Genomic DNA, 16641 nt, shown 5'->3' with positions numbered 1-16641 from the left:
GCCAGAGGGGCTGGCTGGGAACCCTGTTTTCCTGTTGAAGCAGTGGTGGGAGCCAGGTGGAGGAGGCAGGTGGCCCCCCACCAGCTAGATGGAGGGCTCAGACCTGAGATAGAGCCGGGGGTGGGCTCACCCGGGCGGAGACAAGGGTGGGCCTGGTGCTGGTGCGGTTTGGAAGTAGCCCCTGGCTCCAGCCTCCAGGCTTGGGGGAGGGGGGTGAGCTTCTCCCCAGTCCCTGTGGGTGCTGGGACCTGGGCCCACATCTGATGGGCAGTGTCACACCGAGTTCCCTGCTCACGCATCCTCACGCTGTGACTCGCGTCCTCATTCATGACATGCCATCCACAGTCACACACATGTGTCCCCAGCCTCAACGAATAAGCACACTCACCATAACTGGCACACATCCATGGGGGACCTAATGGGTGGACACACACACACATGATCACATGTGTTCACAAGGGCTCCTGTGACCTCGTGAGAACACACCCCTACAGCACGTGAGTGCGTGCACACAGGCACCCTCACACACACGCGCACACACACAGAGGCAGGTGAGCGACATCGCTGTTGGGCTCAGTGGCATTGAGGCCCCAGCCTCTGGGAAAGAGAAGGCCCTCTGCCCTGGGGGCAGGTGTCCCCTCCCTGCTGGGCACCAAAGGTCCCTTCCCAGGTGGCCTGACCCCAGATAACTCCAGGTCTTGCGGTGGAGTCCTCAGCCTCCCTGGCACCTGAGGGGAAGGCAGCCAAGGAGGAGGGACAGAGGCCTGGGGGGGGCCAACCCTGCGAGTCCTCTGACGGCTGGCATGACCCGGGGCTGGCTCGGTTTGGTCAGAGGTGCCGGTGGGGCCCCTGGGTGCTGGTCAGCTGGGCCCTCATGGTCTGGATGCTGCCCAGGATCTTCTTCTGGTGGCCCATGAGGGTGATGCCCAGGGCACGCACATCCCTGTAAAGGAAGGCGGTGCTGACCTGGGAGTCTGGGAGCTGTGGAGACGGGGACATACCCATCCCTGGAGCTGCCATCCTCAGCGGCTCCACCTCTGGCCTCTGCCCTCTCCCCCTGCTCCCATCCCCAGGGGCCCACCACTTACTGAGCATTCATACGTAGCACCATGCCCAGAGAGGAGTAACCCCCAGCAGCGAAGTGGTCCCGGTAGCGGCCCATGCGGATGGAGTCCAGCCAGTCCCCCACGGTGAGGCCCCCGCCGCCACCCCCGCCCCCGCGCAGGTCAAAGCAGCTCCGGGCAAAGGCGGGGGGCGGGCACCTGAGGCACAGGGGCCCTTGGTAAGTGGTCTGCCAGGAGCCACTGGCGCCAGCCACTCAGCCTGCATCTAGGCTTGGCAGTGGCAAGGAGGGTCAGTGGCAAGGGTTAGACCGCAAGCTTGGAAGTAGAGGTCTGAACAGGGGTCAGAGGCCCAGGCTGGGTCTGGTCCAGGGGTCAGGGCAGAGCCATCCCAAGGCCTGGACTAAGTCTGGGCCTTGCCTAGGGCAAGCAGGGAGGGCAGCCGGGTTTGGGCGGAGCTGGGGTGGGCGCCAGGCACCTGTTGACAGTGGCCGTGGCCCTGAGACTCTCAGGGCTGCGGATCAGCGTGTCCAGGACGCTGACGATCTGGGAGAAGTGAGGCCGCTGGGCCCGGTCCTTGTGCCAGCAGTCAAGCATGAGCTGGTGCAGGGCGCGGGGGCAGCCCATGGGCGCGGGCAGGCGGTAACCCTCCTCCACGGAGCTGATGACCTGTGTGGGGAACACGGCGATGGGCTGGAGCGGTCCCTCCCTCCGAGGCCCCGGCCGCCTCTGCCCAGCCAGGCTCCGGCACTCACGTCCTGGTTGGTCATGTTCCAGTAGGGCCGCTCCCCGTAGGCAAGCACCTCCCACATGACCACCCCAAAACTCCACACGTCGCTGGCCGAGGAGAAGGTCCGGAAGGCGATGGCCTCGGGGGCCGTCCAGCGGATAGGGATCTTCCCTCCCTGCGACGGACACACGAGTGTTGAGAGCTTCTCCCCAGCTCGTCAGGGAGCTGAAGGCAGGGGTCTGGGCTGGGAAACTTGAAGGCTGGTTGGAGAGACACAGCCTCCACCTTCCAAGAGCACCTGTTCTGATGGGGGAGACCTGCACATGGAGCTGGTGTGGAGACTGAACAAAAGACAGTGGGTGGAGGGCCTGGCACCCAGTAGATGCTCAGTAAGTATCGGTCAACAGGTTGATGCCTGAACAAGTGACGAAGCTCAGAGAACGTGGTCTAGTAATTTTCCAGCTCCCCTGGAGGGTTTTTTTTTTTTTGGTCACAAAATCCTTTCTCTACGTGAAACCTTATTTGGAGGCTCAGTGGGCGAGATCCTAAGGGAAGGTCCTGACTGAGGCAGGGGTGGAGGCCCTCCGCCCTTAAGGCAGCCCCTAAAGCACTGCTAGAGAAGCCCAAATCCCCCCAGAACACATTTTGAAAATGCTGGTTTTTAGTCAAACGTTAGAGACAGACGTGGAGTGGAGGCTATTCAGAGAGACGCCAACTCTCCCCAAATCTCCCAGTGAGTGAGGGATGGGGGGACCGGCCCTGGTATCTCCGCAAGCCAGTTAGTGACGGAGCAGAGGTGGGAAAGCTTTGGTGCAAACTGAGGTGCAGAGAAGAGGTAGGACTCGCCCCAGGTTGAAGGCAACCCTGAAACGTCCAACTTCCCTAACGACACGTGGGGGGCTCCATCCCAGGGCCTGCTGGAAAGGGGGTGCGGGCTACGCACCGTGGTGGTGTAGGCGGCGTTGGGGTCGTCCTCCAGCACCCGCGAGAGCCCGAAGTCAGACACCTTGCAGACCAGGTTGCCATCGACCAGGACGTTGCGGGCAGCCAGGTCGCGGTGGACGTAGCCCAGGTCCGAGAGGTAGCGCATGCCGGCGCCCACTCCCCTGAGCATGCCCACCAGCTGCATGATGGTGAACTGCCCATCGTGAGTCTGCAGGGGGACGTGGCTTGGGCTTCAGGAAGGCTCTTTGCAGTTTACAAAGTGCCTCACTGCTTAGGAAGCATATTGCTGTTTAAGGTTTGTTCTCACGTCTCATTTACATTCACAGCAACCCTGAGAGGTAGGCAGGGGGGCAGTGACTGGTCATCCATTTTGCAGAAGGAGAAATGGAGGCCCAGAGAGGTTTCGCCCTGTGCCTAAGAGCACCCAGCAGATAAACGGCACGGCGAGGGCTGGGAATCTAGGGATTTCCACCACCACCCGCCATGCCTCCCAGCTGACTGGGGCCCTGGGTCCTCACAGAGGCACCCCTCTTAGCCTGTGTGCAGGACAGCGCATCAGGACCTGTGCAGCAGAGGGACTTCCACGTGATGGGGGGCTGAAAGGCAGTTTGATGGGCTGACCCTGAAGACCCCTCCCCACACCTGGCTCGCCCTTCCCCAGGTCTCTTGGGTCCAAGCTCTGGGGAGGAGGGGGTATCTGGAGGTCTCACATTATCTCCCACCACCCAGACTGAACTTCCCTCCCCCGGCCCAGGTGAAAGGAGGGGCGGGGCACGCACCCTCAGGAAGGTGTCCAGAGAGCCGTTCTCCATGTACTCGGTCACGATCATTGCCAGCTGGCCTGGGGAGGGCGACGGGGAGGAGGTGGCTACTGGTGGGGGGATCAGGAACATGTCCCCCGCGCCCCCGCTATGAGCTGCCAGGAGCTGGGCCAGCACCCAGGGCCCCAGGGAACGTAGGGTTTCCACTGGGGTTCCAGGCTCTGGGCCCCCTTCCCTGCCAAGTCATCTGGGGACCTGAGCCAGGGGGATGGGGCAGGGCAGGGTGGCCTGGGGATGGACCTAGAGCCCTGACCCCAGCAGGAGGGGCCCTGCAGGGTGAGGCTGCCGTCGCCTGGCACCTACCACGGGTGACGACACCTTCAAGGCGGATGATATTGGGGTGGTCAAACTGACCCATGATGGATGCCTCACTCAGAAAGTCCCGCCGCTGTCTCTCCGTGTAGCCGGCTTTGAGGGCCTTGATGGCCACGGGCATGTCCCGCTGCCCCGGCACCTGCAGACGCCCGTAGCAGACTTCCCCGGACTCTCCTGTGAACCCAAGTGAGGCAGGCAGGGGGTGGGCGGTGGGACCTTCCTCCCCTCACCCCAGACTCCGCACTCTCCCAGCCCCGCACACCCGAGTGTCTGGCCATGTGGGGCATCTTGGCTCCCGTGTCCCTCTGCACTGGTGTCCCTCCGCTGGGCACCCCCTGTGATGTCCCCACGCTCACAATCCCTGAAGCTCACCGGAGCCGATGATCTTCTCGATGTGGATTCTAGAGGCCTCGATCTCGCGGGTGAAACCGCGGCCCGCCCGGCCTGGCTCCTCGTAGGTGTGGGGTTCTGCATAGAACTGGGGCTCTGGGATCTTCCCCGGAGGGTGGTGCAGGGGCAGGAAGACGGGTGGAGGTGCTGAAGGGCCAGGAGAGAAGGGCCATCGGTGGGCCCCATGAGGACTTTCTCTCCCAGCATTCCCTGGGCCTGGGATGGGACTCGGGGTGGAGTGAGAAGTGTCTCCAGGAATCCCAGGACGTGGTGGCAAACAGTAGGTGCCCAATAAGTGCTTGCCACGTGAAAGCAGGGTCTCTGTGGAGTAGCTCTGGGGAGTTTGGGATTTCTCGTGAGTTCTGAGCCTGTCTGTCATTTTTCTGGGGTCACTTTTAGGGTCCTTAAGACCTTTCTCAATTGTCCTAGGGTAGGAATGTGACCAAAAAAGGTCACATCACAGTGCCAACTCAGATTGATGGAAAGCGCTTCTCTAGAAGACTGTGTTAAGAAGGATTCTGAGACTGCATTCAGGCTCCATGGGAATCAGTACCATGATTGACTCTGCCGTGGGCAAAGAAGTGGGGCATTGAGGTAGGCGTCCCCATATTTGCCCTGTTTTCTGAGGTTTCTGCAGGGTCCTGAAAAAGTTCTCTGTAGCAGGGGTTCTTGTCCAAGAGCATATGACCCCCCAAAGTTGTATGTGGGTCTCGGGTCTCTGTGACAGCCCGCTGTCTCTCTCTGGGGCTCTAGTCTTTTCTGTGGGCACCTTTCTCCTTCCCACCTGCGCCACCCCCAGACCGGCACTGGTTCCTACTGTGACCTCGTCTTTTGCATCCAGATCCCCGGGCCCTGCACTCACCCTGCCCATTCTGATAGTGCATCTTCTCTTCGTCCGAGTGCTGGAAGGCCTTACTGTAGCCGCAGTGCCTGTGGAGGGTGGACCGTCCCTGGCTTCAGCCCTGACCCTGTTCAGGGACACGTCCAAACTCCTCCCTTCTACACCCTTTCCCCTTTCAGGTCAGCTTCTGCCACCCCAGTCCCTGCCCCTGCAAGGGGGGAGTCCCAACCTCAGGCTCTCAACCCAGCTGAACTGTGACACTCTTGACATTTACAAACACCATATAATTTACAGAGTCAGTCCACTTGGCCCTCACAGCAAAGTCTATGGCATTATTGGCTCAATGTTACACGAAAGCACCCCTGGTAGAGGGGCTGGGAGATGAGGCTTCTGATGCCAACTCCGCCGTGTGACCTTGGCAAGCTCCTTCCCTTCCCTGGACCTCAGTTTCTCCATCTATGGATGATCTTTCCAATTCTCGCTGAGTGGGACCCTAAGCCCACACCACCTCCCTCTGGAACAGAGTGGGAGGGGGAGAGTAAGTAAGAGCATGGTCTTTAGTTTTAACAGACCTGGGTCCTGTCCCAGTTCTGACACCTACTTAGTCGGTGGGCTGGTTTAGGGGTGCTGTGTGTCTGAAACACGTCTGAGTGGAGATGGGAGTGGGCAGCTGGACCTCAGCGGAGAGGCCTGTGCTGGTGACACACTTGGGGGATGTCAGCATGAAGGTAGAATTCAAAGCCATGGGCCCTGAGAAGGTCACTCAGGCAAGATGGAGCTGGGTAAGTAGGAAAGAGAAAAGGGTCCCAGACCAGCCTGGGGTCCTCCAGCTTTCAGGAAGTTGTGCAGAGAGAAGGGGCTGCCGGAGATGGAGGGCAGGCCAGACAGGTGGATGGAAAGTTGGGGGTGGGGGGTGAGCCGGACATGGAAGGCAAGAGAAAAGCGTTCCAAGAAGGAGGAAGGAAGAACAGGTGTATCTGTAAGTGAGCCCAGGCACAGGGGATCACTGGCTCAGCGGGGCTGGGGGCAGGCAGGAGACACAGTGCTCCGGGGGAGGGGTTTGGGGCGGCTGGGGGCCAGGACCACCCACCTCTTCTTGCAGATGAGCAGGAGCAGAAGCACGACCAGGCCAGCGATGAGGGTCAGGCAGATCCAGACGATGGTCCGGGTGTCGTGGCGGGGACCTGTGGGGGGAAGCCAGGCTGGGGGGCCAGCCACTCAGCCCCGGCCTCAGGCCCAGAGGTCTGGCAGGCTTCCCGGGGCCAGGCCGCACCCTCCTCTGCCCCACCCTCCCCTCTACAAGTTTCCCCTTCAATATCCTGCTTTCCAACCTGGTGCCACCACTTCCTGGGACTGTGTAACCTGGGCAGAGTCACTAGACTTCTCTCAGCCTTAGCTTTCTCACCTGTAGTATGAGTCCAAAAATGCCTGTCCTGCCCGTTACTGTAACAGTGACAAAGCTGAATATACTGAGAGCTGCACATTCCAGTCAGTAACCCACATCCCTTCCAGGGATAGCCCAGTATTATCGTTAGTTGTCACATGAGAAAACTGAGGCCCAGAGAACTCAAGGAACTTACTCAAGGACACACAGTAAATGGGATGGAGCCGGGCAGGATTCCTACCTGGGCGGTCTCAACATGGTATCAGACCTAAGAGCACCTGAGACACACAAATGTCAAGGGGGTGCCAGGTTGAGGAAGGTCATCAACTCAGCCTTGAACCCTCTGTCTTAGCACTGCCCCCCTGGAGGGTGCTGAGTATAGGAGAAGACCCCAATGGGCTGGAGATGGGGGCAGGGGGTTCCCAAGCTTGAATGTGCCTCAGAATCACCCTGAGGGTATGATCAAACCAAAATTTCTGGGCCCCCAGCACCAGGGTTTCTGCTTCCGAAGGGCTGGGGTGGGGCCTGAGAATCAGCATTTCTGATAGCTCTCAGGGGCTGCAGCTGCTGCTGGTCCTGGACTACACTGTGGGAACCGCTGTTTTGGAGGCGGGGGGGCGGTGCAGGGCAGGATGATACTGGGGAAGGGCACAGAGTTTGTCCCCAAGCTGACCAGGTTCAAGTCTTGCTCTGCTGGGTAACCTTGGGCAATTCGCTTTACTGCTCTGACCCTCATTTTCCTCACCTGTAAAATGGGGATGTGGATATTGCCAACTCACTAGAGGGTCTCTGGGACGATTATAAGGTTATCCTGCTAGCAAAGGGCACCATGATGCCTGCAAGTCACACTGATGCTCGGGGAAAGCCTGCATTAATGGGCTGTTATGAGCTCTGTCACCTCGGGCATGTAACTTTCCTTCTCTGAGCCTCAGTTTTTTCACCTGTAAAAATGCTGATCTGGCCCATGCACCAGCTCAGCATGCACTAGTTCCCCTCCTCTGACCACCACGACCCTGGCCCTGGCCCTGGCACCTGGCCCAGCTCCCTCGCCCTCCCCCTCCCTGCACTCACGGGGTTTCCCGGTCTCCACCTCCATGGCCTGGCTGAAGCGGCCGCAGCCAGCCGAGGTGCGGGCTCGGACCTGGAACACGTAGCGGGTGCCCGGCTTGAGGCCCGAGACGGTGGCCCTGGTGGTGACAGCCTTGAGGGTGGAGTAGCTCTGCATCTCCTTGTCCTGCCCGTGGGAGGGGTGGTCAGCCAAGGGTCCCCGGCCTGGTGGCCTCCCTCTTTCTCCCCTCCCTGTGGGTACCTTCTCGTAGTACTTGATCTCGTACTCCAGGATGATGCCATTGGGCTGCTCTGGCTCCTGCCACAGCAGCGAGACGCTGGTCTGCCCCGCCCGCTCCTGGCGGATCACCACCACCTGGGACGGGGCTGGGGCAGGGGGAGGGAAGGGAGCTCGGTCAGGTCAGATGGGTGGATGGGTGATGATGGGGACTGGCCTCTGTCTGCCCCTTCCTCAGGCCCCGCCCAGGGATGCCGGCTTGGGCCACACTGACCTTGCTAACTGTCCTGCCGCCGCCACAGGAGAGCCAGTACCCTCTGCCCCTCCTGGCAAATCATTGGCTGCCACCCTGGTCAGTTATCTGGGGTTGACACAGCCTGGCTCCCAACTGGGACGCTGGGGTGGGCTTGACCCAGATGAGGCCTGACCCCCCAACTTCCACTGTCTCCTCCTCCTCTCTGGCCAAGCCCATCCACTGGAAGCATGCTGGACCCCCGCCAGCCCCATCAAGCAGCCGCACTTGTCGACCCTGAGGCCCCATCACCTGATGTCTCTGTCTCCGTGTCACCCACCCCCGCCCAGGGCCTGGTGTGCAGCAGGCTCTCAGGAGCACTCGAGGAAGGAGGAAGAAGAGGAGAAGGGAGGGGAAGAATCAAAGGAACCAATGCCCTCACTGCCTGGGTTTGGAGGGACATGAGCTGAGCCTGAGGCCCATGTGAACCCAAGTATTCTCAAAGTCACACTAGGTCACCCTTTGGCCCCCTTGTTCACTCCCTCATCCACCCATTCTCTCCCCCACTCCTGTGCTCAGAGCAATTACCCCTGAGGTGAGTCTGTTGGGAAGGGTCGGATGTCGACCCAGCCACAGCCAAACCGAAGGGACTGCCCTCAGAGCTGCAATCCAGTCCTCCCTGACCCCTCCAGCCGCAGGCCTCCTCTTCCCCCTCTGCTCACCCGAGTTCTGACCCTGCCCTACTCCTCCCGTGCCCCCCCACCTGCCCCATGTGGCCAGCTCTGGCCTCATAACTGGGCATCCTATCTCTCTGCACACGTGGGAGCTCCCTGAGGCAGGGACTGCACATAGTAGGTGCCCAATAAATGTTGCTGGATGATGTTGACATGAAAAATTAAGAAGCAACTCGAGAGTTAAGTTGGAGGGTGTGGTACAGGGGAGATCCCACCAGCCTGGGAATCAGGTCTAGCTTCATACCCCGGCCCGTCTCTTGCTGGCTGGGCCCATGACTGCCTCTGGGCAGTTTCTCCGCCCAGAAAGTGAAGCTGGTGGGCACCAGCTGCCAGGCGGAGGTGAGGATCAGAGAAGACCACTGTATGTGTGGGACAGACAGCAGTGCCAGGAACACGTGGGTGCCTCTTAAAAACCAACAAATTTGCAAGGCAGGAGGTGCTGTGTGAGTGGGGCAGACACAGAGGGAGACTGGGGCTCAGAGGTGGGAGGGAAACAGGGCAGAGCACCAGAGAGGGCTCCAGGGAGGAGGGGGTTGTAGGCAAGAGGCTACGGGGAGGCACGGGGAAGGGGAGGGGCAAGTGGTCTCTGAGGACAGACCTCTCCCATTTGCTCAGGGCTGCTGTCTGCCCCAGACCCCCAGCCCAGAGCTGTGGGTGTCCACTGGATCATCCCCCTAGAATTTCCTGAATGACTCCCACGTGCTGGGCAGTGGGCTAGGACCTGGGGATACTGCAGTGCCCAAGACAGCCCTCAAGGAGCTTATGGTCTAGTTAAGAGAGACAGAGTTAATAAGAGAACAAATCAATGCATAATTACAGGTATGCTAGGTGCCATGAAAGACATGAAGAGGGTGCCGTGATGGAGAGGACCTTACATCTGCAGGGGCCCAGGAGGGAACTGGGCCATTTCAGCTGAGGTGGTCAGGGTGGGCCTCCCAGAGGTGGGGGACAGCTAACCGAGGACTGAAGGAGGCAGCGAGGGGAACGTCACGGGGAGGAGCACGTCATTCCGACCGAGAGGCAGGGCCAAGGCCCAGGGCAGGGAAGGGCTTGGTGTGTCCAAGGATGAGGACCAGAGGCCAGTGTGGCTGGAAGGGAGAGAGCCCGGCGACAGTGGATGGGGTGAGGCTGGGGAGGTGGGCAGGGGAGGGTCCGATGGGTCCCGTGAATCATGGTGCAGGGTTGTCCAGGCAACATGTGATGGCTGAATTGTGTCTCCCTCCCAAAATTCATCTACTGAAGCCCTAACCCCCAACACGATAGTATCTGGAGATGGAGCCTTAAGGAGATAATGAGGTTTAGATGGGGGCCCTCATGATGGCATTGATGCCTTTCTAAGAAGAGACACCAGAGAGTTCTTTCTCTCTTTCCTTCTCTCTCTCTGCCATGTGACGACACAGCGAGAAGGCAGCCATCTGCAAGCCAGGAAGAGGGTTCTCACCAGGAGCCAAATTGGCCGGCACCTTGATCTTGGACTTGTGGCCTCCAGAACTGAGTGGTAAATGTCTGTGCTTTAAGCCCCAGTCTATGGTATGTGTATGGCAGCCTGAGCTGACTAGGACCGAGGGCATGTGTGCGTGTGGGGTGGAGGGGTCGGAGTGTGGAGGGGGTCACGCTGAAGGGAGACCCAGTGGGACTGGCTGGTGGGTGGACGAGGCACGAGGGAGGGAGAGCCAAGGATGATGGCTGGGTTTGGGGGCTCAAGTAACCCCACGAACAGTGGTGCCACGTCCTGAGATGGGGGCCTGGGGAAGGGGCTGGTTTGGGGGTTCTGTGTGTTTGAAACACATCGAGTGGAGATGGGAGTGGGGAGCTGGGCCTCAGGGGAGAGGCCTGTGCTGGTGACACACTTGGGGGACGTCAGCACGAAGGTGGAATTCAAAGCCGTGGGCCCTGATAAGGTCACTGAGGCAAGATGGAGCTGGGTAAGTAGGAAAGAGAGGAGGGTCCGGACGTGCCTGGGGTCCTCCAGCTTTCGGGAAGTTGTGCAGAGAGAAGGGGCTGGTGGAGATGGAGAAGGACAGGCCGGAGAACTGGATGGAAAGTGGGGGGTGGGCTGGGCATGGAGGCAAGAGAAAAGTACTCCAAGAAGGAGGGAAGAAGAGCGGGGGGTGGGAGGGTGGAATGCCCACCGCAAACTGAATTTCTGGGGACAGGTGGGCAAAGGCACCCGACTGGAGGTGCCCGAAGAGGCCCACAGAGGAGAGGACGCAGATGTGAGGGCAAGACAGCTCTTTAAGGAAGCTTCCACGTGAAGAGAAGTAGTCTCATGGCTGGAAGGGCGTGCGGGCTCACGGGAGGCTATTCTTTTTAATGATAGAGCACACGGAGAAGTGTGAGGGCTGCAGGTTCTCTGCTCCGCCCTCCGCCCCTGACCAGCCGGACACCTGTCTCGGCCCCCCAGAGACACGCGGGCAGGGGCGGGGCCTGGCACCACGCACAAGGGCCTACTCCCGATTGCGTCACTAGCACCGAGCAGAGAGCGTGGCATCTCACAGGTGCTGCACAGGTGCCAGAGGAATGAGGGTCTCTTGGGATGATGGAGCCCTGGCATCAGGGAGCGGGTGCCCTGGGTTCAGGGTTGGGAAGCCTATTTCACCTGGGAGTGAGACAGACCTGGGTTCGAATCCTGACTCTGCCACTTCTATGTGGTGACCCTGGCTGGCTCCGGGCCGCAGCTCCTCCTCTGTGACACGGTGGGAACGGAGTCACTGAGCCAGGCCTGCGTGGTGTTGGGAGGAGACGGGGGTGAGGAGCCACAGGGCACGTGCCAGGGGGGCTGTTAGCAGGGAAACTGCCGCAGGCGGCTCTCGGGTCAGGCTGCCACTCGACAGGCAGGACCCACCAGAATTTGGAAAGAAAGGGGCTAACTTCAGTCCAACAACTGGCTAGAAACAGAGAGATAAGTGGTTGTCGTCCAAACCAGTATGACCAAATCCATCCCAGGGGCAGCAGTGGCAGCTGTTCTGGAAAATGATAATCAGAGTGATTTGATATTTTAATGACATTTATTGAGCACATACCGTGGGCCAGGTACCGGGCTAAGCATTTTCATTTCCTTCATTTAAGCCTCAGTAACAGGGCAGGTATTATTACTCCTATTACAACAGGGAGGAGACAGAGGCAGAGAGGGAAAATCCTAGAACCCAGGCCTGGGATGGCCATGCTAGCCTGCCTCTGTGCTTTTTGGTTTCCTTCCACTTATAGAACATGTTTCACTTTTCTAAGGGTGCAAAGCCTGGAGCTCAGAGTCCTGGTGAGGAAGGCGGAGCCCAGAGAGGCAGGCACTTGGCCAAACGCCACAGCAAGTTGGCGCAGTGCTCGGATGCCGGGGAGGACGAAGGGCCCGGGAGCTGGGAACGGGCGTCTCCGCCTACCTGCCTGGTTCGTGGTGATATTGACGACGGCAGCCCGGCGGGGCTCTGGGCTCAGGTCAGACACACCGTTGACAGCCTCGATCCAGAAGGAGTAGTTCATGTGGGCCAGCAGGTTGGCCACCAGCAGGCTGGCCTGCACCAGGCTGGTCTGCTGGGGCACAAAGCGGGTGCTGCTCCCGCATGTCTCGCAGTGGCCCAAGGCCCAGGGGCAGCGGCGGCACACGGCATTGTAGGTGATGTCACTGCGGCCGCCCCGGTCCAGTGGAGGGGCCCACTCCAGGGTCACAGAAGTCCCATTCACGCTGGAGATCAGATTCACTGGTGCCGAGGGGGGGCCTGGAAAGCAGAGAATGACAGGTGGGCGTGGAGGGCACGTATTTGGGCTGGTCTAGTCTCCCCCATCAGATCAGGGAAGGGCTGTGGTTTCCCCATGATACACGGGGCTCCCTAAGGATAAGGGCACACCTACTCCATCCTCTGGAAGCTCCCCGAGGGCAGAGGCAGTGTCTCTGCCGTCAGATTGCGAGCACAGTCAGGGTCTGGGCACAGAAGCCACCCTTCCCCCACCCCATGTAGCACCACCCGGATCCTGGGGTTTGTGCTTCACAAAATTTTCATCCAGAGCTGGGGAGAGACTGCACATAGCAGCTACCCTGGGTGTGAGATGCCCCAGTCATCTGCATCCCCCACTCCACTCCTTAACCCCCTGGCTGGACTTAATGTAAATGACACCGAACACTGTGGTGGAGAAAAGCAGAGCTCCGTGTGCCAAGTGACCCCTCCCCACTGCCCCAGGATGGGAGCCCCAGTCTGGGCAGCACAAGGACACTGGAGAGAGGGGTGGGGCTGGGGGCTGGGAGTTCGGGTAGGATCCTGGGGGTGGGGATTTGAATCAGGAGGGCCTGAGGGGCGATGGAATTCCAACTCTCAGAATCCTAAGCTGGGAATCTTAGATCTTAAGAAAATAGAATTGTAGAATCTCAGAATCATAAAGAACCTTAGACTCTGCAGGGTATGGAATACTAAAAGCCTACTCTTTTACAGTCTTAAGATTCCTAGAACTGGAGGGCACTGGATTGTGGATTTGGAGAGAAACTGGAGTCCAGCCAGCTGAGTGCAAATGCTCGTGACCTAGAGCTGGGCTCACTTGGCCTGAGGAGCCCAGAGCAGTCACCATGCCCCTCAGCAATCCTTTCTGCCCCAGCAGGTCCTACATGGGGCAAAGGCACACGTCTGGGAAGAACAGGGGAGGCAGGGAGGGAGGGAAGAAGGGTTTACTTGTGCGCGCGGCTGTGGTGTGGTGTGTGTATCTGTGTAGTGTGTGTGTGTGTGTGTGTGTGTGTGTGTGAAGTGTGTGTGTGTGTAGCAATGTGAATACACCTGGGCCCTTACCTGCCCTGTGCAGGGGGTCTGGGGCTGGGTGGTGATGGAAGTTGGGGGAGGGGGAGATGGAGATCAGGTTGGGGTAAATTCTGGGGCAAAACCCATCAGCACCGAGTAAAGTACCCCTCACCCCGTCACAAGAGCCCAAGGCTGGTGAACAGGGTGGGCTCAGCTGGCTGCAGCTCCTCCCCAGCGGGGGTGGGAGGGAGAGGCCCCTCTGGGCCAGCGGAGAGGAGGCCATGCAGGAGCTGCATCAGCAGAAATGCCAAGACAGTCACGCAGCCCTGCAGGCACGGCGCCAGAGTCGCTCAGCGTCCCCTCAGGTACGGGGCATGCGCGCTGCTGCCTCACCCTCTCCAGGCCACACGTCCCCTGCGGGGCCAGGTGTGCTCATGCTGAGCTCACAAAGCAGGCTCGTTCAAGCTCCACGGGGACTCATGAGTCCGTTCCAGGTACCCAGATGCACACACACGTGTGCACACACCCCTCTAAGAACACTTTACACACGTGGGCACAAGCACTTGAACACTCACACTCTATGCAGGCATCTTCTGCATGAACTGCTACCGACAAGGACACACACAGTCACAAGCGCTGTAGGCCTCCCAAGGCACACACAGAATCCGACACACAGCAGCCACACCCACTCCACATACACAATCATGCACACACTCCCCCCACACACTAAAGCAGCTCCCCGAATTCAGCAGCCCCCACCAGTCTCTCAGGGATGGCAGTGATGCGGGGCAGGGGTGGGGGCGGCTCCTCTGATGCCCGCCTTGCCTCACAGGCAGTCCCCCAGCCCCCAGGACACTGGCATGACCGTTGGGTCAAAAGGTGACCAAAGCCACCTGGTGCTGGGAAGGGCATGAGTCCAGTTCTGTCCTGCCCTTTGGAGCAGAGAGGAGAGACCGAGGGAGGAATGGAAAGATTTCCCTGGAGAGATGGCAGGTGACCTATGACAAGAAGCTGGGAGCCCAGAGAGGTCAAGGCCATTGTTGAGGGGTCAGAGTCACCCCCCATCCCCAGACTGGCCCCTGGCCCATGAGAGCCACCTGTCCCTGCCTCACCCGCTGAGACCTGGCTCCCTGGGAGCTTGAGGGGCCGAGCATGGGGTCCTAGCCTAGTCTCGAGGGTTCTGGGGCCACGGGGTGGTACTCACGGGTGCAGGCTGCAGACGGTGGGTCTAGGGCTGCACGGAAGTAGCTGAGGTCGCAGCGGCAGGCCTGGGCGGCAGGGGCTGCAGAGTGGCTGTGGGGAGGGCAGTGGGCGCAGAGCTGGTCCCCGGGGGCCGACTTGTAGAAGCCCAGCTCACAGGCTGTGGAAGAGAAGGAGGCTTCAGGTGAGCTGGCCGGCCACCCTGACGGGCCTCGGGGACAGCTCTCTGGCCCCGGGGCTCCTGGGGGGGTCCCCTGAGGGACAGAGGTGCAGACCTTCAGCATCACCCGTTCCTACTCTCATCTGCAGATGGAGGGACTGAAGCTCAGAGAGGGCCTCTGACTGACACAGGGTTGCACAGCAAGTCGGAGGCAGAGCTGAGGCTGGGACCCTGACACCTGAGTCCCAGCCCCATAGTCTGCACAGGGAGGAGCCTCTCTGAATCCCCCTGGCCGGGCCTCCAACGGCCCCTCCCACCCAGGCTCTGTCGTTCACAGGGCACTTGTCCTTGAGCGAGACACCAGCCTCAGGGGCAGGGGTCAAGGCTAAGAATCCGAGGGGGGCCGAAACCCCAGGGATGTGACCTGGGGACATGAAAGCCAGAGAGGGAATGGGGGTGAGGGAGGAACGTGACTGGAAGAGACGTGTGATGAGACCAGAGGTTCCCAAACACGGACAGACGTGGAACCATCCCTATAAAAACACAGACCCCAGCCCCATCACAGCCACTGAGTTAGAAGAGCCAGGCGTGGGGCCTCGGAATCTGTGTTTTACAAGCGCCCCGAACAATGCTGATCGTCCAGGAATTGCAGGCTCCTGACCCTCCCAGTCTCACCGTGGCTGACCTGATACGTTTCTCGTATCTGACCTTCTCTCCGGCCTCTGACACACACATCTTGCCCCTGATGACCACAGCAGCTTCCAAACCTGGCCCCCAGCCCCGCCTCCCCAGCCCCACTGCCCGCGAGATCACTCTTCCTTTAGCCAGTATCTATGAACACCTATTCTGTGCCAGAGACACAGCCGCGAACAAGGTCCACATAGTGTCTGCCCTCAAGAAGCTGGCATTTTTCAAGGCGGCAGGGGGAGACACAGTAAATGAGGCTGTGATCATTTCCAGAAGGAAATAAAGCAGAGGATGTGGCAAAGGGTAAATGGTGGGAGGAGCGACCTTCCCTGAGAAGGTCTTTGAGTTGTGGCCTAAAGACTGAGAACGAGTCAGCCATGCAGGGAGTGCAGATGTTGTGGGTTGAGGGACTCTCTAAAATGACACTGCTGCTGGGCCAAACCCTCACAGGCTCCCCATGGCCTAAACAATAAAGCCTGGTGTTCAAAGCCTCCCTGCAGCCTCCTTCAGTGCCACTCCCTCTCCCTCAGGCCGAACTAAAGGACTGGCCATTCCCCACACTCAGGAGTTGTTTCCTGTCTCGGGGCCTTTGCACATGCTGTGCCTTTTCTCTTTTGTCACCCTGTCGAATTCTTTCAAGATTCATTTTAACTGTGCCTTTGATGAAGCCTTTCTGGACTGATCCACATCTCCACGTGTACATACACACACACACACACACACACACACACACACACACACAGAAGCAACCTCTCCCCTCCCCATCTTTGCATCCCTGTTCGGTCTCACCACCTGCAACATTATGGCTGTACTTTTTCATCTGTGTGTCTGACTCTCTCTCCTTGTGGGTAGATCCTTGTGAATAGGGCAGGGCCGCCTTATTCATCTCAAAGTTCCTAGGGTCTGGCTCAGGGTAGAAGTTGTCAACACTGGTGGGAGTTTTCAAAGTGAGCTAATCCGGCCATTATCTGCTCTGGGCAGAAAGACAACCCAGGGGTTCAGGAGGACCAAATGCCGCCCCGCCGGGCAGCTCCCAGCTCCATCTGTGGAACTGAACCACTCTGCCACGGGGACCACCAGGAAACTCACTGGGATCTCTCTCCGCTAAGTCCCGTTCTAGAAAACTCAGTGCTTGAGA

General features: G+C 59.5%; 1 protein-coding gene across 1 annotated transcript in view; it reads right to left on the bottom strand.

The window, feature by feature from the left end:
- Positions 1–828: 828 nt before the first annotated feature.
- Positions 829–16641, bottom strand: part of EPHA8 (EPH receptor A8) — a 33304-nt gene continuing 17491 nt past the window's right edge. Inside the window, exons 4-17 of the mRNA XM_059895507.1 lie at positions 14661–14816; positions 12116–12451; positions 7797–7921; positions 7559–7721; positions 6194–6287; positions 5125–5192; positions 4245–4409; positions 3861–4046; positions 3516–3577; positions 2735–2944; positions 1817–1966; positions 1540–1730; positions 1089–1262; positions 829–943 (exon numbers count right to left, since the gene is read on the bottom strand). Coding sequence (XP_059751490.1) covers positions 829–943; positions 1089–1262; positions 1540–1730; positions 1817–1966; positions 2735–2944; positions 3516–3577; positions 3861–4046; positions 4245–4409; positions 5125–5192; positions 6194–6287; positions 7559–7721; positions 7797–7921; positions 12116–12451; positions 14661–14816 — 2195 coding nt within the window. The remainder of the gene's footprint in view (positions 944–1088; positions 1263–1539; positions 1731–1816; positions 1967–2734; positions 2945–3515; positions 3578–3860; positions 4047–4244; positions 4410–5124; positions 5193–6193; positions 6288–7558; positions 7722–7796; positions 7922–12115; positions 12452–14660; positions 14817–16641) is intronic.

Source organism: Balaenoptera ricei, chromosome 1 (assembly GCF_028023285.1).
Source record: "Balaenoptera ricei isolate mBalRic1 chromosome 1, mBalRic1.hap2, whole genome shotgun sequence".
Lineage (NCBI taxonomy): Eukaryota > Metazoa > Chordata > Mammalia > Artiodactyla > Balaenopteridae > Balaenoptera > Balaenoptera ricei.
The sequence above is the reverse complement of the archived record's forward strand: the minus strand, read 5'-3'. Positions and strand labels throughout refer to the sequence as shown.